We start from the raw sequence: 27,340 nt of genomic DNA, 5'->3' as shown, positions 1-27,340 counted from the left end.
GGTAGAAGCCTCAAAATAAAGAGACTATGATTCCCCAGTGTACAAAAGTTCACATATCAGAAATTGAAGCAACAGCTTCATAAATTCATTCATATGTTATCCCAATCAAGTTATGTAGACTAGTCTTGCTGTATATTTCTCTCCATGCATCTTGCTAAGATGCTTTTCTCCCCACCTAGCCAGCTCAAGTTACGTAGTTCCTGCCATCCTCACTGTCACGCATCCTGAACCACTCCCTTCTTTATGAGATAAAAAATTCTGGGAAAGGCCTTGGATTTGGGGCCTTTGCCTCATGTCCTCACTTGGATCAGTTTTGGGAACCCCTTGGCTGCTCATAATTTTAAATATATATCAGTGTTTTTATTCTTGCCATGGTTGCATTGGAGATAGTGGATAACTCCCTGGAATTCTGATAACATTTCTATGGGATTACAAATATAATTTCTTGATTTCAAGATGAACTGGAAAAAGGATTATAATATTTGGATTACAATGTATAATATTGGGATTTCAAAAGGACCTCTCACTGAGTGACATCCCCAGCTCTCTTTCCATTTTATGTTTTATTTTGAAACAGGACTTCACTAAATCATTATTGCCACTGTGATTGTCCTGCCTGCCTCATCCTCCCAGATTGATGGGATTGTATATGTGTCCCGCCACGCCTATCCTGGTTTGGCCCTTTATTTCTTTTTTTCCAGAGCCTTCTCTTCTGCTTAAACTATAAAGTCTTAGTCCTGAGAGAGCTTTTTGACTTGTACTTATATTTTTTACTTTGTTGATATCATATATTCCCAAGACTGCAAATCCCACCTGTGTGACAACTCCCAAATTTTTATTTCAAGTAGTCTTTCTGCTACCTCTTTAACCCTTAGCATCACTCCACTCTCATGTACTGAGGACTAAGTGTTGGCTTGTCTCTTTCTTAAGCTTCTCTTTCACTTGCCCCACTGCACACAAAGGGTTATGCCTTAGATCGGTGCATGCCTCTCCCTTTCTGTCCTCTACAATATCCAACCTGCTTTTTGCTCATTTCTTTGCAGACTAAGTTATGTAATTGTCCTCTTTGCTTCACTGTAGTTGCGGCCATCTTCGTTCAGAACATTATTCTCTGTTGTTTGGAGAACTTCAGAGGCCTCTTTGCTAATCTCTCCACTTCCACCACCAACCTTTCCACACAGCAGCCAGAGAGGTCTAAAAGTAAATCAAGTCTGTCAAAGTAAATCAAGTCTGTCACTGGCAGATGAGAACCTCAAATGCTCTGTGACTGTATTTAGGGCAACTGAATGTTATCTACAGAGCTTTGCATGACAGGGTCCTGCTTCTCTCTACAGTCTCCTTCCAGACACATAGTCTACTCTCAGTACCCTTGTGAAGGAACTAACTCAGCATACTTCATGGTTACTTCAGCTGGTTACCTCCATAACAAATCTGCTGGTGACCCTAAAAACAACTGTGTCCTCATGTTATATCTGCCTGTAAACCCTTCTGCTTTTTTAACACCTCACTTATCATTGTAATTTTATAATTACAACTTGGATTTGTTTAATATTGATATTTTCTGGTAGATTTTAATATCCACAATGTCAATATTCATGCTTTTCTTGATCAAAACGTTTTATCTTCAGCGTCTGACTGAACCTTCAGAGCATATTTATGGAATGATTGAACATATTCTCTACCATCCTTGAGATGAGAAACATTTTTCCCAATGTAATTTACTACAGAAAAAAATGCCCCTGTGCCCTGATAAATATTTAATTTTAGGGAAAGTTGGGCCTGACTGTCTGTAGTTTTTCCATTTGATGGCCTGTAGTAATCAATTTTAGGAGGAAATTCTTTGAAGTAATCAAGGTCACATGCCTTTATGTACAAATTCAAAGAACTATAAAATTATTAAGACATATATGAGCTCAAAGTGTTTTGATAGGCTGGGCATGGTGGTGCATGCCTGTAATCCCAGAACTCAGGAGGCTGAGGCAAGATTACTGCAAATTCAAGGCCAGTGTGGGCTACACAGGGAGTTCAGGCCAGCCTGAACTACATAGCAAGATTCTGTCTCAAAAAACCTGAAGTATTTTAATAATAACAAAAGTGTTCAGAAAGACTAATTTTAAGCAAGACGTTCAGTCCCCAACTAGAAAGTTCCATTGGATGATAGCTTGGGAGGCTAAGGCAGGAGGATTGCAAGCTCCAGCCAGAGCGGAACTTAATTACTCAGCAAGACCGTGTATCAATATAAAAAATAATAATAAAATAAAATAAAAAGGGGCTGATGATGTAGGCCACTGAGAAAAGTCCAGTACCACAAAAGAAATCACAACAAAGAGAAAAATAAAGTAAGTTCATTTCATTGGATTTATTCCTTTCTTTACAACTGAATTTGTCTTTCAACACATTCACATTGTTTACCTGACCAGTGATCTTATGCAACTATTAGGGTACAGTCACTGTGGCCAAGTGGCCAAATGCTCAAGATAGGAACCACAATCATTATCTGCTTTGTTTCTGTATGATTAAGTACCCTCCAAGTAAGCTTTATACAGTTTTTAACAAGGAAAATCATCATAATTATTTTGAAAGCCTATAATAGTTTAGAAGACTTAAAGATTTTATTTCACTAATCCAATTTTCCAATCTTTACTTCAAATTTAAAACAATCACATTATTATTTATTTACTTGTATCGTTTAGTAAAAAATAGTGTTTTACTATGACTGAACATCATGAAAATAAAAAAAGAAAATGAATGAATGAAATAACCATAAGACTGTGAAAAATTGGCCTCCCTTCTCTTGATTGCCATAGAGGACCTGTAAGCCTTCATGTCCTCCAGACAATGGGTACTCACATCATCATGGACACTGAGAACAAGTACTTCATTGAGATATTGCTGTATGTATTTTTTCCGTCTATTTGGAAAATCTCACAGGTTAAGTGAATGAGCCACATTACATGAAGCCGAGTCATGAAGTCTCTTGAGGCCAACTCTGTGCTGGGCCTTGCAGTCAAGACCTTGCCCCATCCTCTCACAGAGTAAGCACATCTCTGCGGAGGGTGCCTTCAAGTCACGGCATTTCCCCACACAACTTCCCCATCAAAGCCTGGAAAATGGCAAATGTTCATTGGACTCAAGTTGTCCTAAGTGCACTGATTTAAGTTGGTTCATAGACTCTGAGGTTTCTTCTTATTTGGGTCAGTGCTTTGAAAAACTGAGATACAAACTCTGTCAGCCCTCACTGTCTGCAGGTTCTATATTTGTGAACTCACCTCTGTGCTAAAGCTTTTTTCTACCTGAAAATTGGTACTGATGGTGCTTTCATGGCCATTCATGGACAAGTGCAAAGTGACAAAAGAAACTGATTTACACCCCCTCTATCCCTAGCTGGTGTGTCCAACTGAGATGGAGCAGGTAGATATTTACCTGCTTGCTTGAGCCTTAGATTGAGTGAATGTTCTTTTTGTGGAATATTTAATGCGCGCGTTTGTGTGTGTGTGTGTGTGTGTGTGTGTGTGTGTGTGTGTGTGTGTGTTGTTTAATGTTGGTGATTTTAATGTTCAAAATGACTCCTTAAATTATGGTGAAGTGGTTTCTATTGTGTGTAAGCATAAGCAAGCTTATATGTGTTTTGTTCAGACATGAGTTTATACCATAGTGCTGTTGGCTGCAAATTCATTGTTAATGAATCAACGTTATATATTTTAAAAAACTGTCTGTAACTAAAATACACATAATACAAGGTTCTGTACATTGTTTGACTGATAAAATATTATATATATATATATATATATATATATATATAACCAGAGGCTTACAGAACCTAACCTGGCTTTTTCTTTAGAAGCAACAGTTGAGTGTCACTAATTCAGTGTCCCCTATAACTTTGCAGAACACAACCACTTCAAATAATGACTAAGTCACCATTACTCTTAGAGCTTTCTTAACTTCCCATCCAATGTCAACTATTCTGAACATTGTGTTTCACTTGAGAGTAGACCATTAATGAAGGACCTTGTATACCAAATTTTAAACTAATGGGAACTTTTATGAGGAATAATAAAGGCCTGGAATCAAAGCTTACTAATGAGTCCTAATGCATCTTAACTCTTCAAAGAAAATGACCTCTGTATATTCTCACTAGTGCTCAGCAGGATTCAGTCATTATTTCCTGACTTGAAATATGACATTTTCTAGTGTGAAAAGACATTTGAATAATTCTGACTTACTAGGTTTTAAAAATTCTTCATGAAGTACACTCTTACGTAGGACTAAAACTAAGTCCATTGATCAGTTTAGTTTAGTCCGAGTTGTCTCCCTTCTAAGCTCTCACATGAAAAGTTTATCCCAATCAATTATTTTATTAAGTCCAGAAAGGGCATATCGAAATGTTATTCTAAAATAACTTATTGATAACAAGGAAATCTGTGATACAGAAAGTTCTGACCTTTCCCCACTCCTTTGTAGTAAATGTAAAAATTACTCCAAGGAAATCTTATTTCTGTCATTTATAATCAGAATTGTTTTAACAGAAAGTGATATTTAAATACTTTAGGTAAGTATTTAAATACTTATCAAAATAAATCCCCCTCTCTGAGATTCAAGATCACTAATTCAGTGTCCCCTATAACTTTGTTTCTATTACTTCACTTCAGAGTATTGGGAAATGTGTGAGCTATCAATAAGTTGAGTGATTATATTAGTAAATTATATTAGAGGTAAGGTGGGCTTATTGTTTTTTTTCCAATGATAATGAGCTAGTAATAACTTATTTAGGTCTCATTTATTTAAACTTCAAAGATGTGATGGTTTTTAGATAACTTGTCAAAGACATCATTTCAATTTTTCAAGTGCTGGGTTAGTATGTCTTTTTTGTAAGAAAAGTTTAGTTTATCTTTAATATTGTATGATTCTTGATGCATTAGTAGTTTGGAAGTTCACAGGAGACACTTTGTGTAGAGTTAATATTATGTATACTTAGTTAATATAGGAAGGTTTTATATGATGCTGTACTGTGTGTTGTGTACTTACTCGGGCATGTATTTTCTCTAATTCTGACAGTAAGTATACACAGAATTTACTATTATTTTCATTTTTCAGATGAAAGCACTGAGATTCCTGAGACCTATTATTTTTGTTCAGAGAATACAGAAAACTAATGAAGGTTATGAAATAAAATTCAAACTAAGTCTATGCAACCATTCATAATCTGTTTTCTGGTATACTCGAAATTAATCCATGAATAAAATTATTGACTAATATTAACTTTTTACAAATACATGACATTTAATGACAAACAAGAACAGAGAATTTTTAATTACTTCATCATTGAAGGCTAAAAACCAGATGTAAAGAGTCACTAGCCATTCAGGTTTAGGTTAGCAACTGATGAAAAATATCTTGTTAGTCTATTTGTTTCTTCCTATTTTCTACCATAAGATACAGCACAAGCACACTTCTATTAAAAATTATGATGCATTTTTGATCCCAGAAGTGTGCTTTTAAATGGGAGTCATGTACTATTAGAATGTTAGAAATTAAACATGGCATCTTTTAGATGGTATCTTAAGAGGAATAGAAGTAAATTCTGAGTGGAAAAAAAAAGTGTCAAAAAGTGTGTCATTCATAGCTCCATTTAGCAATATTCTCTCATAAACCACAGGCTCTCTGTTTCCTAGCACTTTGGAATTCTTATAGTACTAAGAGGAATCTCTTTATCTCATCTCCCTCTACCCAGTAAAATAACATACTTTTCTAGACTCAGATATCATAAACTTACCTTTGAAAGTGTTCAGATCAGTTGTTTCTCAGGCCATCACAGGTTTTGCTATAATCGTTACTGTCTAATTGCAGAAAATGCTCAGCTTTCTCAGGGAGATCCTATACCCATTAACACTTGTTCCCCATTCACATCTTTCTATCCACTAGAAGTCACCAGTCTACATTCTTCCGTTTCTATAGATTCACCTTTTCTGGATACTTTACATGTGTGGAATCATGCAATATATGACCCTTGTCTTCTTTCTTGTCTTTATGACTTTAAGACCCTTGTCTTTATGACTCATTCACATTGTGACATGTGTTGATACTTCAATCTTTTTTATGTCTGTGCAATATTTCTTTACACAGATGTATCACATTTGCCAAGTGTTAGACGTTGAGGTTGTTTCTCTGTCTATTTTGAATAATGCTGTTTCAAATGTTCCTGTGAAGGCGTTTGTATGGATACATGTTGTTAATTAACTCAGATGAATAACTCAGGCAATTTCCTCCATTTTTCATTAGACTTTCCAGTCCTAAGAATGCTCCATTACAATAGAGCTCTTCCCTGCCCCTACAGAGTTTCATCACTGGTCACCACATCTCCCTAAACCTGAACTTCATATGCTTATCATTTTCCAGAGCCACCCATTGGGCAAATGCACCCACCACATGGCAGTGTCACACCTCAGAAGAACAGCAACCTGCTTGTGATCATTGTGGTCACTGTTGGTGTCATCACGGTGCTGGTTGTGGTGATCATGGCAGTTATTTGCACCCGGCGCTCATCAGCTCAGCAGAGAAAGTAAGTAACGGTGACCTCCCAAATAAGAAAGAAGACTCCATCCTTTTGAGCTGCATTTTTGATATCTTCCTGTGTTCTCCCGTAATTCACTATGTTCCTTATCTCTTGACCCTGGCAAGGCCAGCTTTTTCCCTGTTTCATGCCTGTAACTAAATAATGAGTAGACTTGCAGATTTAACAGCATCCCTGGAGATCCACTTCCATGTGTGTTTGTTTTTCCTTCTCAGGGCCAGATTTCTCTTTTCAGGCAAAGGCAGGTTTCTTTCAGTAATATTCAGAAGATGTGTTCTTGCTACTGGCCCTCTCTGCAATCATGTATAGGTGGTCAGGGATAGTGTTCATCTGTCAGTACTTATTTATCTCTTTGCCAGGGAGAGCTATAGGCTCTTAATGCTTTTTGAATGAATACAGAATTCCGAACTCAGCGTCATTAGAGTCCTACAATGTGTGTAGTTTGGAAGCAGTAGTAAAGAAAGAGAGCTCTCGGAGCTTGGAAAGAGTTACTATTTCCTGTGGTTGTCAGACATTAAAACTGCTGAGGAGTTTAAAACTATTTTCATGTCACATATCTCCATATATAAGCATATGCAGAAAATGGTATGTCTAAATATAAAGCTTAGAATAATGATATGATTTTTACTTGGCTCATCCTTTTCCAGAAACATCTAGGACCAGCATGTCTGTCCTATATTAGATGGTTCTTGAAGTCGGCAATAACCTCAAATATGCCAAATTTCAAATATGCCAGTATTTTTCAATAATACTCTCTAGCTGTATGGACTATTATTTTTGCCTCAGGCATGGAACTGGCTCTAAAAGCCTGAGGTGTGGGTCCAAAGATAGCTAGTTTGACAATTGCATACAACAATTGCTAGACAAAATTGCTAATTGCTAGACAAAGATTCTTCAGCAAACAATAGTCTTTTATTATTAGTTGATCAAAGTTCCTCTTTTTTACTAATACAATCACTCAACTTATTGATAGCTCACACATTTCCCAATACTCTGAAGTGAAGTAATAGAAACAGAATACGGAAAGATGTACGTACTGAAGAAAGTGACGAAAAGGTTCAGAGGCAAACCTTGTGTTTAATTATTTCTGTGGCAGGGCAAATTTTATGTAGAGCTGCATTTTTGAGATTGCACTATTTTGGGTCTGTCAGTAGCTGGTGTGCTTATCCATTGTGCCCAGACAAGAAGCCTGGTAGAATGAGCCCAGGGAGCCTAGCATCTTAAGTAAGCAGTCTGGGAAAACAAGATAACTCAATGCTTCTAGAGTGCTGGGTCCAGGAAAAAAAAAAAGAACTGAATGGGCATCTTAGTCTGTTTTCTGTTGCTATCCCAAAATACCCAAGACTGGATAATTTATAAAGAATAAAGCTTATTTTTGGCTCATGGTTCTGGAATTTAAGGAACACGGCAGCTACATCTACAGGGCTTCCTCCTGAGGCCACCTGCTGCTATGTGGGTGATGAAAAAGCGGACATTCAAGTGGACATGTGTAGGAGGGAGATAATATAGCATAACGGGAAGCATGAGATGAGAGGTGGCCTCATTTCAAAACAATCTACTCTAAAGATAATGAACCCAGCCCCATGAGAGTAAGAACCCATTTAGGCCACATAAAAATCTCATCACTCTTCAGCATTTATACTGTGAACCTAGCCTCAAAATCAGGTTTGGTGGGGATAAACCATATTCCAACCAGGGCAGTAAGACATTTAACAAGCTCTTGCTCTAGTATTCCCAGGAAAGAAATGTACAAAGAAAGAATGATGAATCATTAAGATTCATCACTAGGTCTCTGAAGTGGATCTGAGATCGGTACACTGCAAATTATACTTGGTCAGCTCTGGCCCCGGCAACCTAGCAACTCAGTGAGACCAGTCTCAAGATAAATTGTTTAAAAAAGCTGGGTCTACATAAATGAAGATATGGATAACTGCATGTATGTATAAGTGTATAGGACTGACAACCATGTTACTAAGTTTTTGTTGGATAGTTGAATAGAACTGTTTGCAGCCTTGCTGTTTGAATTCCCACTTTATATGCTCCACTTTTGTATCTTGAACAACTATTTGTGAAAGAACAGTATGTAAACATTAACTAGTGATTTCTGACTGTTTATTTTTTCTCTGAACGTGTGTATTATTTCTACCCATTTTCTGCATTGTTTAGTCTTTGTTTAAATAAAATTTAAAAAAAATAAAAAAACAAAACATCAAAAGCTGGGTCTGTAGCTCAATGCAAAGGTCAGAGCGATGAACAGACCTTTGATCCCCTTCTTTTTCTAAAACTCTCTAAGTTAACTGCATTTAGTATATCTGTAGAGGTTCATTTTTTGAATTTTTATTTATCCCTATTATCATTATTGTGACCAAAAAAATGCTACTGACAGTTACATAAATGGATGAGTTAGATTGTTGGATAAATTTTGTTTCTGTACAGAGGAAATGCTAGTGAAATGCTAATGAACTCTCCAATCACCTTTAAATCTCTTGATAAGCTCTTTAGCAAAAACTTGAAGGCTTTAGCCTTAGAAAGAGTAGTTGCTAAGCTCTGTGGATAACTTGTGTTTTTAAATTAGGTAATGAAGGAAAAAAGAAGTGATTCCATGTGTGACAGAAGCTCCAAAGAAAGTGCATTTTCAGCTCATTTTTTAAAACACTGTCCACAAAGTTTCTTAATATTAACTTGCACTTTATTTCACACTTTATTTCATATCTTTCCTCAGTGACAGATCTATGACCTTCATCTTTCTCTCTTTGTTTGCATATATTAACAGAGATAACGAGAAAAAGAAAAAGTTTCATCAGGCTATCACTGAGTTGTAATTGAGTTTTTCTTGATTTCATTGAGGACCTCCCCCCACCCAGCATACCCTCGCTTCTGTTGAGGTCTTTAGAACAAATTGAATGATGTAGATGAAAGCAAAATCAATTCCAATCTGAAATAGAAATAAAGCTCTTTACAGAGCTCTCTGAAAATGGAGACTTTAATGTAATTAATGAGAAGTTGAAACGCATTCAGCATTTCTTTAGTATCTCTTTGTCTGAATCTGTTGACAAATGTGAATCTTTTTCCTCTGTGATTTGTTGGTGAACTTGAATTGCATCCAGGAGGATTGAAACATTTTTATGGTGTATCACTAATACCTTATTCAGGTTAATATTCATATAAAGTTTATTATTTTAAAAAATTACATATATCTAACAATGATTGAGGCTAATTGATTAAAAGGCTAGTGAGTAAGATTTAATTTCAACATACAAAATCACTAGCAAAATGAAACCCAAGTTCTAGTTCTGGTTCTACTACTTCTTTATTTAAACTAATTATGCCACCTAAGTGAAGACATTTAATCCCTGAGTTTCAATTTTCAAATAAAATGAGAATTAGGACCAAATATTTTCATATACATATACACATATGCATATATATTATTTTTTGAGACAGGGTCTTGTTATGCAGGTTTGGCTGGCCTTGAGCTCACTTTGTAGCCCAGGCTGATCTCAAGCATACAACAATACTGCTGCCCCAGCCTCCCTAGTACTGGGATAACAGATGTGTGCCACCATTCCCAGTTGGCCCAAATATTTTCTTAAAACCCAGAATCTACTCTTCCCTCACCAAATACTACTATCCTATAAAATAAATTTTAACATTTATTTGTAGTTATTTATTACAAATTTTTAGGTACTTTGAAAAAAATTCCGCTTACATATTTTCAGTCAGTGAATTTAGAGTGGATTATACAGAAGAATTGTTTTATGAGAACAAGTTGATAGGGTTTTCTGTAGTGTTTAATGAAGTAATAATGCTTTCCTGGTGAGCATAAAGGTCACATGTTATGTTGTTAGAATCAATATAGAGATAGACAAAAAAATACTTGACATAGAACATACTTTAGAAATTCAGAAAACATAGATATTACATTTAGAAAGCAGTTATATGGTAGACAATTTACAGTCTTCAAATTAAATGATATTTGATTATGTAAATAAAACACAAAGTTTAGTTGAGAAAAATTTCTTAACCATTCTTCTATTTGGTTTGTCATGTGTACAGCTAGTTTTATTTGTCAAATCTTGACAAAAGTTGTTATTTCACTGCTAAAGATCAAAAGTTTAAACTCTCAAATGCCATCTACAGTATTTTAACTCCTGTAGGTTACTTACATTGATTTTCCACTTTTTAACATTTTAGCATATCTATAGATGGATGAGGGAATTGATTTGAATCATTTATTTTATTAGTATAAGTTTGTAGTACATAATGTTTCATTCTTTGTGGGGAGTTGGTACATTTACACCTTAATTCCATTTTTCATTCCCCCTCCCTTCCCTCCCTCTATTCATATCTGGATCCTCTTCTTTTTTGTGTATGTTTACAATACTGATATATTCCTTGTGTGGAGTTGGTAAATGTTCTCTCCATACTAATATCCAAAGTGATTCTATGATTACATTGACTTAGAGTGGTTAGGAAAGCTTCCTGAAGAAGAGAGCCTTAAAGGGAATCTTAATTAATAGGTCATTTTTAAATAATTGGCATTGCAAACGTTTTCTGAGAAGAAGTTAAATATATCAATAGTAACAATAAAAATACAGAAAAACTATTCAATCATACTGTGAAATCTTTACCATAGAATGAAGAGAAAAACTTTGGAGGATTCTTTACCTTTCTTCAAGAATGTATTGGATAGGAACTGACACTCCTACATTAAAACCATTTTTGGAAACACAGAAATTACTGGAACCTCTGGGACATTCTTGATACTATAAGGAGGAGTTAAATATGTGGAATAGCCTTCATATAAAGAAATACAAGCTGAGAATAAAACAAAACCAAGTAATTCACTAGACAATGCTTCTCAAACTTCAGAGTCCCTTGAAGGGCAGTTAAAACAAATTGCTCCCCATCCTGCATCTCCGTGTTTCTCATTTAATGGTTCTGAGATGGAACCTGGATGTGTGTGTGTTTTTGCTAAGTTCTCAGATATTACTGATGCATCCTATGGAAAGATCATACTTTGGGAGCTATTAAACTAGGAGCATCTTCATACATATTTTGAGGATCCTAATGGTGAGACAAAGGAACTGAACACTGCAGTGAGGAGCAGTCATTATGTGAGAGAACCCACAGTGAGAAGAAGGTCAGGGTGACAGCTGTTTCTGTAAGGCTTTAAGACAAATTTCAGGCAATTTAGTTGTGAGCACTTGTTTGTTTTATTATGCACCTGTTACAGAGGCCTGGAAAGGGAGTCCCTCCAAGGGCAAAGATTTCTCTCATGAAACAGATTGTAGGGAAAAAAGTGTTTGTATTTTCATTGATAGAATATATACAAAAGGACAATGAAGTCTGCTTAGAGAGCTTTAGACTCTTTGCTGACAGCTGGATAGGCAAGTAACTTTTTAGCTGAAGCCTTGATCTAATTAAAATTCATCAGAAAAATGCTTAGGCATTCTCTCAGAAATAATCATTTCTTCCAGATGAGTTCATGACTAACAAACACATACAGCTACCTCAGCCCAGGTTTGAAACTTTGTTTAAAATATATGACACTTGGGGATGCTGGGTCCTGGAGTCATGGAGAAACTAATGAATAAGCAAATGAGTGAATGGATGAACTAATGAATGAATGAAGTATGTAAACATAGGAAAAGTAGAATTCATCATTAATTATTGGCTTTAAAATTTCATTGACTGCCTTTTTTATTGTAACCTATGTAAATATTGAGTTATCCTCAGAAGTTCAACTGTGTTGTCCTGCATATGGGAACTGATACTTCTCTATAGATAGTTATACAATGCCAGAATTGTTATTTCCATCTTGTAGAAAGAGCGATAGCAAGGGAAAACCTCCAAGTTTGAGAATAAGATTAAATTCTTCTATCTTGCTACCAGGTTTAAATTACATAAAGATCTTTATATGAGGTGCAGAACTGTTCAAGTGGATGGGTGAAATATAAGGAAATGAAGCAGTGAACAGATGCTTAGCAGTGAGTTACATGAAAACACAGAAGAATTACCTAGGAGTTATTTTAGGACATTATCTAAAGACAGTGCAGATTTGCTGACAGGGTATCAGCAAAAGTCAGGTAGATGTTGGGGAAATATTAGAGAGAAAACACACATCATTTCTCCAATTAACTACAAAATAAACATTAAGTGGAGAGTTTTTTGTTTCCTAGTTTCATTGGCATGCTTCAAGAAACATTGAAAAGAATATTGGGAAAACTCAACAAATTGAAACACTAAACATTTATCAATTGCCAAATATTTATAGAGTTTCTTATCTTTTCTTAACAATTGGGAAAGCAAAGCCCTTTATCAGGTGGCTAAAGAGTAGCTTGAGTCCTTTAGCAACCATAAAAATCTACCATCCTTACAGTGAAGAATGTGGAAAGATGCTCCTCTGAGCTCCTATCAGAGCTAGAGTTCAGCCGTTTGCAGTCTGTCTCAGAAGAAGCATTATTTTATGAAAAAGAAAAAAAAAAAAACCTGAAGTTACAAATGAAGAGTAAAAATCATAAGATTGTGGGGCAGGGATCAAAAACTATTTGAAAGGGTCAAATACTACAATCTGTTTAGGATTTTCAAGCTCTACATTCTCTATCATAACTACGCAATGTTGCCATTGCATTGCAAAAATAAATGAAGTTGCCCTTGTTGTAGTGAAATTTTTTTACAAAAAAGGACTGTGGGTAGTTTTGGCTTGCAACCCATAATTCTATGACTCCCTGTTATAGGATGGGTGATATAACCATCACATTTCTTAATATGAAGAGAGGTGTTGGATTTTACTATCCCCAAAATGAGATCATTCCAGAAAAAGCAAAATTCTGGCTGCTAATCCTCAAGCAAATAAGAGACATTTGAAGCCCATTTCCAAAAGATGTATCTTGCTTTTCAGTTTTCAGTAAATAGGACAAGTCTCCTTGTGGTGGAATCTGGGCACTTATTGACTCCAAGACAAAATATTTCTTTCATTCACCTAAGAATGTCATGAGGTTTTGGTTTTCAGATAGTCAGTGTCCCACTTGCACATTAAATTACACAGCTGAAGCATACACTTTTTCTAAGCCCTAATCTTAGCTGTTGGCTCAAATTCTGGCCTTTTTTCTTTGATCTACTCTTTCAAAGCAGCTCCTTCATTTATCTCCTAAACAGATGTTGCAGTCAGGTACCTTATGCCTAACTCCAAAGATTGGCATATGGCTCCATCTAACCCACTGTCACCTTGCACATGGATCTGCAGCTTGTGAGGCTGGAGTAAGAAGCTTTCTGGCAGGCAGTCCGGTCCCTGAGGATTCAGCACTGCATTTCCTCTAATGTGGTGCAGCACCTGGGGAGAGGAGGAAAGGCAGCCAATATTAGGCTGCCAATTTTGGGGTTTCGCAGCATTCCTGTGGGAGTCCTTTTGTTTCCTTCTCTGTATCCAACTTGAATTGACTGAGGAAGGGAAGAAGGACCACTGAATAGAGGTGCTCACATTTCCCTTCTAACTTTGTTCTGTAGGAAACGGGCCACCCACAGCGTGGGCAAAAGGAAAGGCAGCCAGAAGGACCTCCGGCCCCCTGACCTTTGGATCCACCATGAAGAGATGGAGATGAAAAATATTGAGAAGCCATCAGGCACTGACCCCGCAGGAAGGGACTCCCCCATCCAAAGTTGCCAAGACCTCACGCCAGTCAGCCACAGTCAGTCTGAAACCCAACTGGGCAGCAAAAGCACCTCTCATTCCGGTAATTATCAGCCCACTCTCAGCAGGGAAAAGAACCCCAGGAGCCACTTTTCCATTCCTTCTGTTATGGAGATAACCTCCCATTAACTTGCAAGATATTAATCAATAATTTAAATAATATGGCATAAATTTGGTTGATTAACCTGGTATACATATTATTCTTCATCATCCTGTTGCTTGTCTTTTATAATTGTGATAAATGCTGAAAGTTCTGCTAGAATTAAGAAAGTTTAGAAATATTGAAATGAGAAGCCAAAATCAATCAGCTGCTTGAAAAAAAGTTTTGTTGAAGCAGTCAAGTCTGAAGCTATCAGCTATCTGTACATTTTTTTTTCAGCTTTCAATCTGTATAGATAAATAGAAGTTTATGCCAAATTTCGGGGGGATTTTTTAAAAAATTGAGATCAGAGCCACTTGAAGTATGAAAATATAAAGTAGTCTGTTATTTGGGCCTTTATTACCATGGCCAGCAATTGTAATAATCAGACAATCACTTTATGTGACCGCTTTTTTTGATAGTTTAAAAGCTCTTGACGTACAAAGGTTCTAAAAGAAGAAGCCTCTTGTGCAATGAATTGGTTCAGAACAGCCAGTACCCAAGAGTCACCAAGGATTCTACAAAATGATGATAAGATGTTTAACTTTCTATTGGCACTCAGATTATCTAAGTGCTTATCAGAAGTAATCACTCAAGTATCAGAAATCCTTTGGACTACTTGTGTTCTGATTGTAGAATGAGTAGTTGTTCTTTTAAACTAAATTACAGTATTTTAATTATTTGTGTAACTGAAGTAATGGGCTTGTCAGTTCTAAGTTACATACAGACTATTTTATTTTTTTAAACGAAAACTTTAATTACTAATTTTCAACCAGGGATTGTTGAATATTCCTTTCCTAGCCTTTACATCCTAGCAGGTTTTGTAACTTTCTTTTCACTTTTACTCATACAGGGCAGTCTAGTCATATTGAGAACAGCCATCTAAAAATTAAATTAAAATATTCCTGCCTCATGACTGGTTATATTTTTGGACCTGAGAACTGGGAGTTACAATTTGTTTTGAAACTCCTCCATCCCTTGGGGAGGCAGAATTACGGCAGAATAGTAAATTCAGTATGTTTCAGAAACACTTCACTATCTTTTCCTTTACCTCGCTAGTCCTAGGCTTATTACAGAAAAGGGGTGTTGTGGAGAGGAGGTTACAGAGAAAAATAAAGGACTCTGTGAGATTATTTACTGCTTTTCTGAACCTGAGAGGTGGCTCCTGAGTAGCATCCAAATTCTGAGTCTCTTGGGAAGCACAAGGATGAATTCTCTGCATGACCCTATGGGATTCCTCCATTGCCCAGTTCCATGCTATGAGACACCTGATCAAGATTAACAACCTGTTAGTAGGCACACCTTTCCTGGGGCTGCTGGTAGCTTATGAAACATGAGTTCCAAGAAGAGGACTCAAGCTTGATCAACTTTCCACATGCTGCTTGACTCATGATAAACTCCTGTATTTTTTCCAGGTCCAATGGTAAGAGACTTTGTATTCTGCCACTAGCCCACTCTTGCTTCCCTTCTTCAATTGCCTTTCTGTATAGATAGAGATAGGGTAGACCAGCAAGCCTGCTCCCTGTTTCCTAAGCAGCCTTCCATCTGAAAAGTGAATTACTTTTAAAGGTGGTGTGTCCTGTGGTTTTATTCTTAACTGGACACAGTAGGCAGAAATACCCTCTCCCTGGAAGACATCAATTGGAATAGAGTTGCCTCTCTGACTTCAGAGAGTTTTGTCAGTTAAACCTATGATACTTCATGTACATTTTCCCTTTTTCTTTCATATACTGAGATAATAGGTGGAGATATTCATACTGGTTTTGATGTCCTACAAAACGAGTCTTAAAACAGGTTTAACTCCAAATGATGAATGTTTTCTTTAGCATGAGAGGCTGTTTGTATGTATTTGCTTTAATTTGAGGACCAAGTTGTATACTTTGTAGTTACAGTTAGCTGCTCTCAAAACCCTGCAAATTATACCTAGCATTACATTGTGTATGTGTGTGTTCTTAAAGAAAAAATGTCAACATCTATAAACAGCACTAGTAAGAAGTGCTGTAGTTAATGATAGGTTTTGAGTAGGTAATAATTATGAAAGAAAAGTTTGCTTCATGTTAAGTTCTATAAGAAGTATTTTCATGCATTATATTACTTAATTTTCACAATATGCTTTGATATTAGTGTTGTCATCCTCCTCATAAAGGCAATAAAGTAACTAAAATTAAGATAGTTTAAGTAACATGTTCAAGATTTTAAGTTTGTAGTGGACAGTCAAGATTGAGCATCCTTTTTACCCAATGTGTGATTTGGTGATCTAATTCTAACTAATTAATGTAATATTTACTGTAGATGGACTTATACGGTTTTATGCCCATGAAATTAGTTCTCTGGATAACCCAAAATTGTTTTATGATATCTGCATTTTAGTAAGGGGGGGAAAAGTTTTCTTTTTTTAATTTTATTTAAGAGGAAAAAGAGAAAAACACAAAACAAAACAAAGCTGTATAAGGGTACACGTAATACAGAACTACAAAAAAAAAAAAACATAACAGTAAGAAATCACCTGTTAATAGATTACATATTATCATCTTGGAAATAGTTGCTCAAATCACAGTATCAAAGAATACAAAGTGGACATTCAAACAGAGAGACTGCAAACAGCTGTGTTCAATGATCCAAAAACATTAATATAGTCAGCTATTTAACACCCCTAAACACACTTGCTGTTATATCCGTTAGAGCTCTTTTTTTCCCCTCTCTTTTTTACAACAAAATTTACACATTTTGGATTTTATTACTCCTTAGTTCTTATTACTTTTTTTTGGGGGGGGGGAGAGAATAAAGTCAAATATGGCAAAACAAAGCTGTCAGTCAAAACCAAGGATAGACATAGCACATGATGTAGGACAGAGTACAAGGTTATCAACAATGGTTATCAACGTTGTCTCTTGTTTCCTTAAAAAGAATTGTCTATCTCATTAGATATTATAAAGTTGGACAAAACAGTAGAGAACAAGACCAATAAAACTTAGGCATTGTAAACATTACAAGACTTCCAAAGGAGACAATAGTCAAACCAGAACGGGCATCTTAGTGAATCTTATTGCCTTCAAAGTAGTTGCCTATACCCTCAAACTTGATTCTATCATACAGAATGGAACAGAGTCTAATCAGTCAAAACAAGATCGTGGGAGTATTACAGGACTTCAAAACAAGTTAATAGGAAATCAAAAAGAGTTACTATTATATATCCTAATTTTTTTTTACTTTTTCCCCTTAATTAAAACAAACATAAGAAATAACTAAATATTTTTTTAAAGAATAAGGGAGAGATTGAGATAAAACAGGACATAACAATATAACAATAGAGGTCAAAGCATGACTGCTTCAGCAACCTAGTGCTTCACCACCAAATAACCCGACTTAATAGTAGTTACCATAGTGTCTGTCTTTTTCCTTGAAATATTTAGATAAAACTTCCAATAAATGGTGCTGGAAAAACTGGCTCTCCATTTGCCGAAAACTAAAGTTAGACCCATGTCTATCACCATGTACTAAATTAAAATCTAAATGGGTCAAAGATCTGAATATTAAAACAGAAACACTAAATCTATTGGAAGACAAATTGGGTAGAAACCTTGGAGACATAGGAGTAGGTAGAGAATTCATGAACAGGACTCAAACTGCACAGGAAATACTTCCCAGAATCAATAACTGGGACCACTTCTTATTAAAAAGTTTCTGCATGTCAAAAGAAATCTCCAGCATAGTGAAAAGAAAACCCACAAACTGGGAAAAGATTTTAGTGAACTCTCTCTCAGACAAGGGACTCTTGTCTAAAACATATAAAGAATTAAAAAAACTCAGACCTCCAAAATTCAAAGATCCAATCCAAAAATGGGCATCTGAGATGAATACGCAATTCTCAGATGAAGAAATGCAAATGGCAAATAAATACATGAAAAAATGCTCATCATCATTGGTCATTAGAGAAATGCAAATTAAAACCACACTGAGATACCATCTCACTCCTGAAAGAATGGCCAGGATCAAGAAAACCAACAACAAATGCTGGAGAGGCTGTGGGGAAAAAGAAACTCTCCTGCACTGCTGGTGGGAGTGTAGACTGGTACAGCCTTTGTGGAAATCTGTCTGGAGATTTCTCAAAAAGTTGGGATTGGAAATCCCATTTATTCCAGCTATTCCACTTCTAGGCATATTCCCAGAAGAACTGAAAGCATCATACCACAGTGATATATGTGCACCTATGTTTATAGCAGCACAATTTGTAATCGCCAGATCTTGGAAACAACCCAAGTGCCCATCAACTGAGGCATGGATAAAAAAGTTGTGGTATTTCTATACAATGGAGTATCATTCAGCTATAAAGAAGGATCACATTGAGATATTTATCAATAAATAGGCGCAGCTTGAGACCATACTCATAAGTGAAATAAATCAATCTCGCATGTGTGAATTCCGAATAGTTTCCCTAATGTAAGTAATGATTCAAATATATAAAAATATGTGGTAATCATGATTCCCCATTATGTGGCCTTGAAGCCTTATAAAGTTTTCACTTATTTAATTAGAAAGGCTTTATTCTGGGCTTCTTGATATGGAAATATTTGAAGCTATAGTATATGAAGTTTTATCCAAATATTTCAAGGAAAAGTTGAATAATAGCTTACTTAAATTTTTAATGAAGTAACTTTTTCTTTCACCCATTTCAGCCTTTCTTCCTACACCTATATGCAAGCTCCTTAAACAAAATCTATCTTAATGCCTAATCACCATTGCAGAGTACCCTACTGAAATAACCAGGAAGTGAGGTGACAAAAGTTAACGTTTTATGAGATATGCTTCTACATCTGGTGGATTTCAAAATTCTTCTCTCATGTTAAATGCAATAAAGGAAAGGGCTCACCTCCATGTCTTAAGAGATAAAATTACCTTTCTTTAAATGAATTCCTAGCATAAGTCTACTGCAGCAAAACACCAGGATGGTCCCTTACTTCTGTTTCTGAAGCATGAACATGTCAATGTTAACATTTTTGTACTTGGTAGTCTTTGACTTTTTGTGTGAAAATAAAAGATGTTCTGTTTAGCAAATAACATCTTTTTTTATTTAAAGAGAAAAACAAAACTAAATGAAGCAAGACAGTAAAAGGCTAGAAGCAACACAGAATTTCAAGAGAGAAAACATACAGTAAGAGTTCACCAGTTAATATCACACATTGTCAACTTACAAACAGCTGTCCAGATTACAAAATTAAAGCATACGAAGTGGAGATTAATACAGTGAGATTGCAGTCAGTTCTGTTCAATGATGCAAATAACATCTTTGAAAAGACTACATAACCTGTAATGGCCAATTTTATTGGACACTTAACCTCGTGTTTTTTTTTTTTTTTTAATTTCTTTTACATAATTGCTATATATTTTGTTTCAATTTCCCAAATCCATTTGATTCTTTTTTTTTTTTTTTTCTTTTTGTACCTCACGAGCTTGCACTTGCCAGGCAGGTGCTCACCGCACTACCTAAATCCTCAGCCCCAAATCCATTTGAAACAATGACTAATAATATCAGAGCACAGTGGCGCATACTTGTAAACTGTTCACTCTGCTAAGATAATTGGAAATTTGAAACCAATATAAGTAATTTAGTGATGTAGCAAAACTTTTTCTCAAAATAAAGAATTTTAAAAGCAGGGATTAGAATACAACTTAAAGACCTTAAAATCAATCCCCAGTAACAGAAAAAAATATTTTTTTCAAAGGCTGAGCATGTAGCTTAGTGATATAAGAGAAAGAAACATTCAACCTACTAGATGTCTGGTATGAGTTTGTGTTCTCTAAAATCAAAGAGTGAATTTTACAAACAACGAAGGCTAATAGTAAAATATATTCATTGAGAGAAACAGAGCTTCTGAGTTGGAAGTTTAGCTTAGCAGCACAAAGGCCTGCTGGAAAATGCAAAAGTAATAAATCTTATCCCCAGTACTCCCTCACCTAAAAAAAATAAGAAAAGAAAGAAAGTTTCTGTCTGAGAGAAAGACCGGAGTCCTGAATGGATTGCCAAAGACTGTCTTTTCTAGGGACCACAAATAGAGCAGATCTAAAGTGGGGAAAACATGGGACTAAAAGCTAGACATGAGGTGGGTTAGAACTATGACCAACCAGTAAGATTAATGGCACAGATAAAATTGATTAAATCAGGGAGAAATGGAGAAGCAAGCCATATCGCAAGAAGGCATGAATACAGAGCAGTGACTCTTCCTGCGGGGGATTGGGATGGTGACTTCTGGCTTCCTCAGGGTGATAGAGTCATAGTTAGAGTATGAATCCCTGCTGCTTACCCTTAGGAACTATGTGGACACACTTCATTTATCTTTTGTCTTGAGATCTGGCCCACAGTGGAGTTGTCTGTTTTTGCCATAGCTACAAGGTATCTGGCCTTCTGCACTCGTTCATTTGAGGGCCCTGCCCTATCTGGCTGACTATAATATTTCTAACTCAGTGGCCTCAAACATTAGTATGTTGGCTCTTGGTTTGTTTGTTTTGTTTTGTTTTGTTTTGTTTTGCTTTAAAAAGCAGAGGATAAACCTGAAAGTGTTACTACCTACTACAGCTTGTAAAAGTGTTACCGAAGGTTCATGTGTTAAAAAGACTTGGTCCCAACCCACGGTGTCCACTAAGAAGTAGTGCCTACTGAAAGCATGGCCAGTGCAAGGCCTTTGGGTCACAGGCAGCTTGGCCTCAAAGGAGGGTGTGGACCTGGCCCCTGCCTCACTTTCTTATACTTCTCCAGCATCAGGTGAGCAATTGTGCTCTATCACGTGCTTCTGCCCTAGGCCAAAAGCAACAGAGTCAACCAATCAAGAATCAACACTCCCAAACTGTGAGCAAAACTAAACCTTCTCAGGAGTGAATTATCTAAAATATTTGCTGTGTTGTGGAAAACACGATACTAGACTTTTTCCAGACAGCTAAGGAACCAAGAGTACACTCTTGAGAGGTAAAGATTTTTATTTGGCCAGCTTGGCTCACAGAAGCTCATGCTTAGTAACTTCTGAGCACTGAAGATAGGTTTTTATTATGTTGGGGGGGGGGCAAGTTCAAACAAAGGCAGTTATTAAAAAACAGCAGATTTAAACTTCCAGCCATCTCATGCAAACTTTCCTCACTCAGGGAAGGAATCTAACCTAAATGAGAGAGGTGGGAACAGATTCCACAGAGTGGGAGTGCAGTCCAGTCCCGGAGGGGGAAGGAGAAAGTGGAAAGGGATTTAGAAAGCTGTGAAACCCCTTTTATTGGCATAATAAAAGGGTGCATAATAAAAGGGTGGGATGAGGGAACAGGAACTGTACTCCACCAAGGCAGACTAGTGGTGTCCGAGACAGAGAATCACTCTTTACGCCAGTCTCTTCTTCATTTATAGTGAAGAAGGTATGAATTTGACTAGCATACTTCCAAAAAGATTTACACTCTAAAATTAGTAATAGAAAAACAATTTTGTTCAGGATTTCCATGAACTCTTATAATACCAAATATACTCCATTCTAAGAAAAAAGTTATTTTCAAAATTGAAAATATTCAACAACATCAAGTGTCTTATTAGAAAACTATGTTACCATTACCATAGTTGGATTTGGAAATTTTTTGAGGAAAAAAAATTTTTTTTTGATACCTAAGGTTTTTTTGTTTTTGTTTTTGTTTTGGTACCAAAAATTTTCATCGTATGATGTTCTAATTATGAATTCCATTGTCAAATATTAATTTTAAAAATTGAATAGGAGAGAAGATACTTTAGTTTTTCCTCTTTCTGTTGTTTAATCTTTCAGTCCTAGTTTTTCAAAATTCCTTTTTATTACAGTATTAACTTATTTAAATACTAAATTTTAAATAAAAAGAATTGTCTTTCCTTCTTTTTCTGATGATGCTATTTGTTATATTCTGGCATAATAGAGAAGCAAAAAGTACAAAATGAACAGATTTATTGAGTTGAGCACGTGGAAAGGAGCACACAACCCATGGTGCTTATGCTGTCTCCTTTGACCGGATACAGAGAGGCAGAGGCTTATATGACCTCTGATTGAAGGGGAACATGGGGCAGACATTGAGGATGTGTAAGGAACCAGTTGGAATTCTCTGTGCTTGCAAACAAGAAGGGGAGTTGCACTTAGGGCTGGAGAAGAAGGAGGAACTGGTAAGCGTTACTGCTTTGGCCTTCTACTATGTTAGAGCACTGCCATAATTGTACAGTAATTTATACTAGGGCAAGTACTTTTCACTATTGAAAACTCTATACATTTTAGGTGCTTTGGTTCCCTAGGAAACTTTTTCAGTACTGTTATACTGGAGAGTACTTTTTGTTCTGGGCTGCTTTCCATCAATCCTGAGCTCCTTATTCTTCTTTCCTCTCCTGTATAGTTTCTTATAGATGGATACCCAGCCTTCCACAAAGGCTTTGTGACACAAGCTTGAAATTAGTTTGCTAGAAAGTACTGTTTCTTCCTTTTTACTTAGACATAAGAACATTATTTCTAGACGCATTTGTGTGGTTTTTGTAGGATGTATACAGATTCTGATTTAGGTAGCCACCATTATCTCACCTCCATGAAAGGTTTGATCAGCAGTATTCTACATTTTAATTATGATTTTAATTTAAAAAGAATGTATGCATATGATACAGAAATGTTCAAAAAGGTGAAAAGTTGTACCTATAGTGTAAAATGTGTGAATTTTCTAAACAGATATTCAGCATATATGTATATCATGTACATGTACATGTATATATAAACACATGTACATGCATAGGGACATTATGATTTTACATGTGTATTACACAAATGAGCACATAAAATACACACTATTCAGAAATTCAATTATTTCTTCAGCATGTACTATCAGTAACTTTTCCATCTGTATATATCATTTTTTCTCTGTTTTTTTAGTGACTCTTTGTATGGCATTTTATGAAATCATGTTAAATTTATATAAACATGAATATTTTTATTTTTCAATTGTAATTCATTTGTCATATTTTAGTCAATGTATATAAGCAAGATTTCTTCAAATAATACTTAAAAATTAGGTTTCAGTAAATAATACAATGTAATATTAAGTAGCTTTTAAAAATATTACTAATATTTATTGACAGATAAAGATGCTCATGTAATTTTTATGAGCAATTTATAAAATAGTATATACTAATGTCACTTTTGAAAAATATTAGCATATTCCTCCCTGCTTTACATGTGCATACATATGAAAATATGATATGCATCAAAATATAAATTATAGTTATTTCTGGGTAACGAGCTGATGGCTAATTTCCTTAATGGTTCCACTGTGAAAGTGTATTGTTTGAAAGACAGTAAATACTGTACTGTCATTTAAAACATCTATGATTTTAATATTAGCAAGGCATTGGAATACCTGGCTAAAAAGGAAGTGTTGCATCTTTAAAGAATGAATATTTCTCAAAACAATTCTTTTTTATTGTTTAATTTCTTTTTAGGTCAAGACACCGAGGAAGCAGGCAGCTCCATGTCTACACTGGAGAGGACACTGGCAGCGCGCAGAGCTACTCGGGCTAAGCTCATGATTCCCATGGAGGCCCAGTCCAGCAATCCTGGTGAGTGAAGCCTGAAGACACAAATAAGTAATGAAATGCTTTTCATTAGCATATTTCTATAAGATATCAAATTATCAGTAATCATTAGGATTTCCTCTGAGCTTTCTAGGCAAATAGAAAATAATAAACAAAGCTATACATTTCTACTTAGATATTCATAATGTTTATTCTGTTCATGTATTTTTGCATACACCTGAACGTCTGTTAGTAAATAGAATGCTATATATTGAAGAAATGTGAATCTATGTAAAAGGAGCTGAAATTTCTCAGTATTACTGATTCCGTTCCATTGACCACATTTGTAGCTTTGTTTTTTAACTTCTTTGTTAGGTTCAAGTTGTATTCCAATCTAACTCCCTTGCAGCAAGTGTTGTCAGACTTTTACTCACTACCCTCTCTTTGTTGGAGTTTTCTGTCATCCTCCACGTTCACTGAAGATATTAGTGTTTAGGGATCACTTCCTTTCCAATTACCTCTATGATCAGTCTTAGTGATTACACTCCTCATACAGGTAACCTCTCTGATACTCTGGACTGTTAGTTTCTTTTGTTTCCCTCAATGATACTGGCTTCTCCCCACCACAGTTAATCAGTTCCATGTCATACCAAACCAATACAAAGCCTCAAATTCTGTCATCCTTCTTTCTGCTCACTTATTTCATTGCCTCCTTGCCACAGTTCTTCAATTCCTTTAGAGCTTCCAATTCCCAAACTGGGCCACCTTCTCCCTGTGTTTCATCTCTTTCATGTCCTCATTTCCCTTCAGATTCAGTTTAGAATCTGTAGTCATATATTATCTTCTGTTTCATCTCCCTTGATCTTCTTTCCCCATCTTAAAAAAAATTCAACTCTGTTTAAATTAGCAACTCCACCAATTCCTTCCATGTGCCTTCCTAGCCAAATGTGTCTGGAGAAGAACCCCCAGTCTTTCCACTGGATTTGTATGACCACAAGTCCAATGGTAGATCTCATATGTTTGGAATATGGCACTGCATTTCTTTAGTAGTTCATTGTTTTATAAGATGAATGTCTTCTGTTTATTCTGACTTTCCAGACTTGAATACATCTTGATATCCACCATTCTTAATGACTGATTTTCTTCCTTATCATCAAGGAAAGAGAAACGTTCAGAAAATAGTGTTCCCGTGTTTATCTCAGATCTAGCTGACCTGTCTCTGCTCCTGTCTGAGAATCTTCTCATTCACCCAAGCACTATTATTATTATCCCTTTCCTTGCATGAAGCACTAGTACTGCCTCCATAATAATTACTATTCTGCCTTAACTCCATAGTTTTAAAGCACTCTCTTGATATTCCATTTCCTCCCACCTCAAGCTCCTTTCCTCTTTTTTACTGAAAATTTTAAATTGTCTGTATTTACTTTTCCTTCTTTGTAATCTTTATGTTTTGATTTTCACAGTCACCATGATTGTCAATGTTATCAGTATCTCCAAACATCAAATGGTCAAATCTGTGCCTCAGCAAAATCTGGCATAGATTCCAATTTTTCCTTAGAACTTTCTTACCTTGACTTGTAATATTCTAAAAGCCTCCAATTTTCTTACTTCCCCTGGGCTACTTCTCCTCAGTTACCCTTTTCTTATTCCCATTGTTTTTACTGATCTCTTAAGAGTAACAGAGTTCCCCTTTTTCTGCCTACACTAGCATCTTAGATAGTGTCCTATAGGAGCAATGGCTCAATGCCATCTAAATTTGATGCATCCCAAATTGTACCTCTATCCGTATCTTTCCCCAGGGTCCATAGCAACTCTTAATCCTCAGTCAACTCCATGTCTCCAAATGGCTGTTCAGTGTGCCTGCTATGTTCAAAATAGACATTATGCTTTTGCATAATCCCCTGTCCTCATCTGCAAGTCTAATCAGTGTACCTTTCTCCTCATTTCAAGAAATGGTACCATTCTGACTTCTATCGAAGTTCTCATTTCATGCTTTCTTATTATGACTTCCTCTCCTCCCAAATCCTCCCAAATAGTATCCCAAACCGCTATACATCCTGGTTTCAAAATTTGTACCACATTAGACCACTCCTTCCCATCTTTACTGCTTAGTCTTTAGCCAAGGCATCACCATCTCTTACAGAGTACTAGACTGTCGTAATTGAGAAGTAGTCGCTTCTTTAGCTCTAGCACCTACAATCAGTTAGCTACACTACAGCCTTCCAATCTATGTAATCCAACATGTTCCTTTTCCGTGACTTCTGCTTCCATTTAGAACCACGATGTTGCTGTGTTATAGAAAGCCCCATGGGACCTACCTCTGTGCTTACCCCTCACCTCAGGCCTTGATACTTTTTGCTATGACTCATTACAGCCGAGTACCCTCCCTCCCCTGTTCCTTGAACAGAAACTTCTACTGCAGGGACTCTGCATTTCTGTTCTCTTTGCCTGGAATCCCTTTTTACATATATTTACAGCCTCTCCTTTAAGTCATTTAAATGTCTTTTCAACTGCCATCTTCATAAGCAGGTCTTCCCTGACCACTAACTAACAAAGCATCTCTGGTCTGTCTCCCCTTGTTCTACTTCATTATTTTATTCATGAATATCACTATCCAACTTGCATTTTATGCCCATTATTATTTGCTTCCCATGTTTTAATATAATCTCTAAAAGGGCAGGTATTTTGCTTGTTTTGATCACTTTGTATCCTCACGACCCGGAAGAGCATCTGGTACATGGTAGACACTCCATATAATTTTGCAGATAAATGAATGAAGAGTTGTTAATTTCTAAGTAGTACTATGTGCCATGCCTCCCCTATGCTCCAATACATCTTCTCTCAATTGTATTATAATAGTTACAAAAGTGTGGACAGCATTTACAGTGAATGCCAACTGTTCAGCTCATGAAGAAGATACTATGATTATGACCGACTCACTGATGAGGGAACTGAGGCCTGGAAAGGTTAAGTAACCACAATTTAGTTACGCAGTAAAAACAGAACCCGAATTGGGGCTCTAAAATGTGTTTTTAGTTCTGCATGCTTTATCATTATTATCCCAGCTGTAATACTTGGCATTAAGCTATTGTCCTTTATCTTTGATTATTTCCACTATACGACGCAGATACAGATACTATGCCCTTAGCTGCCTCCTCTAGCCACTTTCCTCTTGTAACTAAGTTTTGCCTGCACCAATCTTCTACAGCTTTCTCTTCAAAAATAACTGATTCCATATCTTTGCAGGACCTCTCTCTCCCCTATGTAACTGCCTTATCCAGCATGTCCCAATATCTCACTGATTTTTCTTTTACAGTGCCTTTTGAATCCCTAGCCATTCACTTATTCCAATCTGCCCTTCTGTACTTTATACCTACACCGAAACTGCCAAGATAG

General features: G+C 36.1%; 1 protein-coding gene across 5 annotated transcripts in view; it reads left to right on the top strand.

Moving 5' to 3' along the window:
- Dcc (DCC netrin 1 receptor) overlaps nucleotides 1-27,340 on the top strand; it is a 1,081,241-nt gene that overhangs the window by 985,658 nt on the left and 68,243 nt on the right. For all 5 annotated transcript variants that reach the window (XM_063231626.1, XM_063231625.1, XM_063231624.1 and 2 more), the window contains exons 23-25: nucleotides 6,400-6,562; nucleotides 14,084-14,310; nucleotides 23,873-23,989. In XM_063231626.1, coding sequence (XP_063087696.1) covers nucleotides 6,400-6,562; nucleotides 14,084-14,310; nucleotides 23,873-23,989 — 507 coding nt within the window. The remainder of the gene's footprint in view (nucleotides 1-6,399; nucleotides 6,563-14,083; nucleotides 14,311-23,872; nucleotides 23,990-27,340) is intronic.

Source organism: Cavia porcellus, unplaced genomic scaffold, assembly GCF_034190915.1.
Source record: "Cavia porcellus strain 051 isolate PalLab524CR breed Dunkin Hartley unplaced genomic scaffold, mCavPor4.1 scaffold_20, whole genome shotgun sequence".
NCBI classification, from domain to species: domain Eukaryota; kingdom Metazoa; phylum Chordata; class Mammalia; order Rodentia; family Caviidae; genus Cavia; species Cavia porcellus.
Note: the sequence above shows the minus strand (reverse complement) of the source record. Positions and strands in the feature narration are given on the sequence as shown.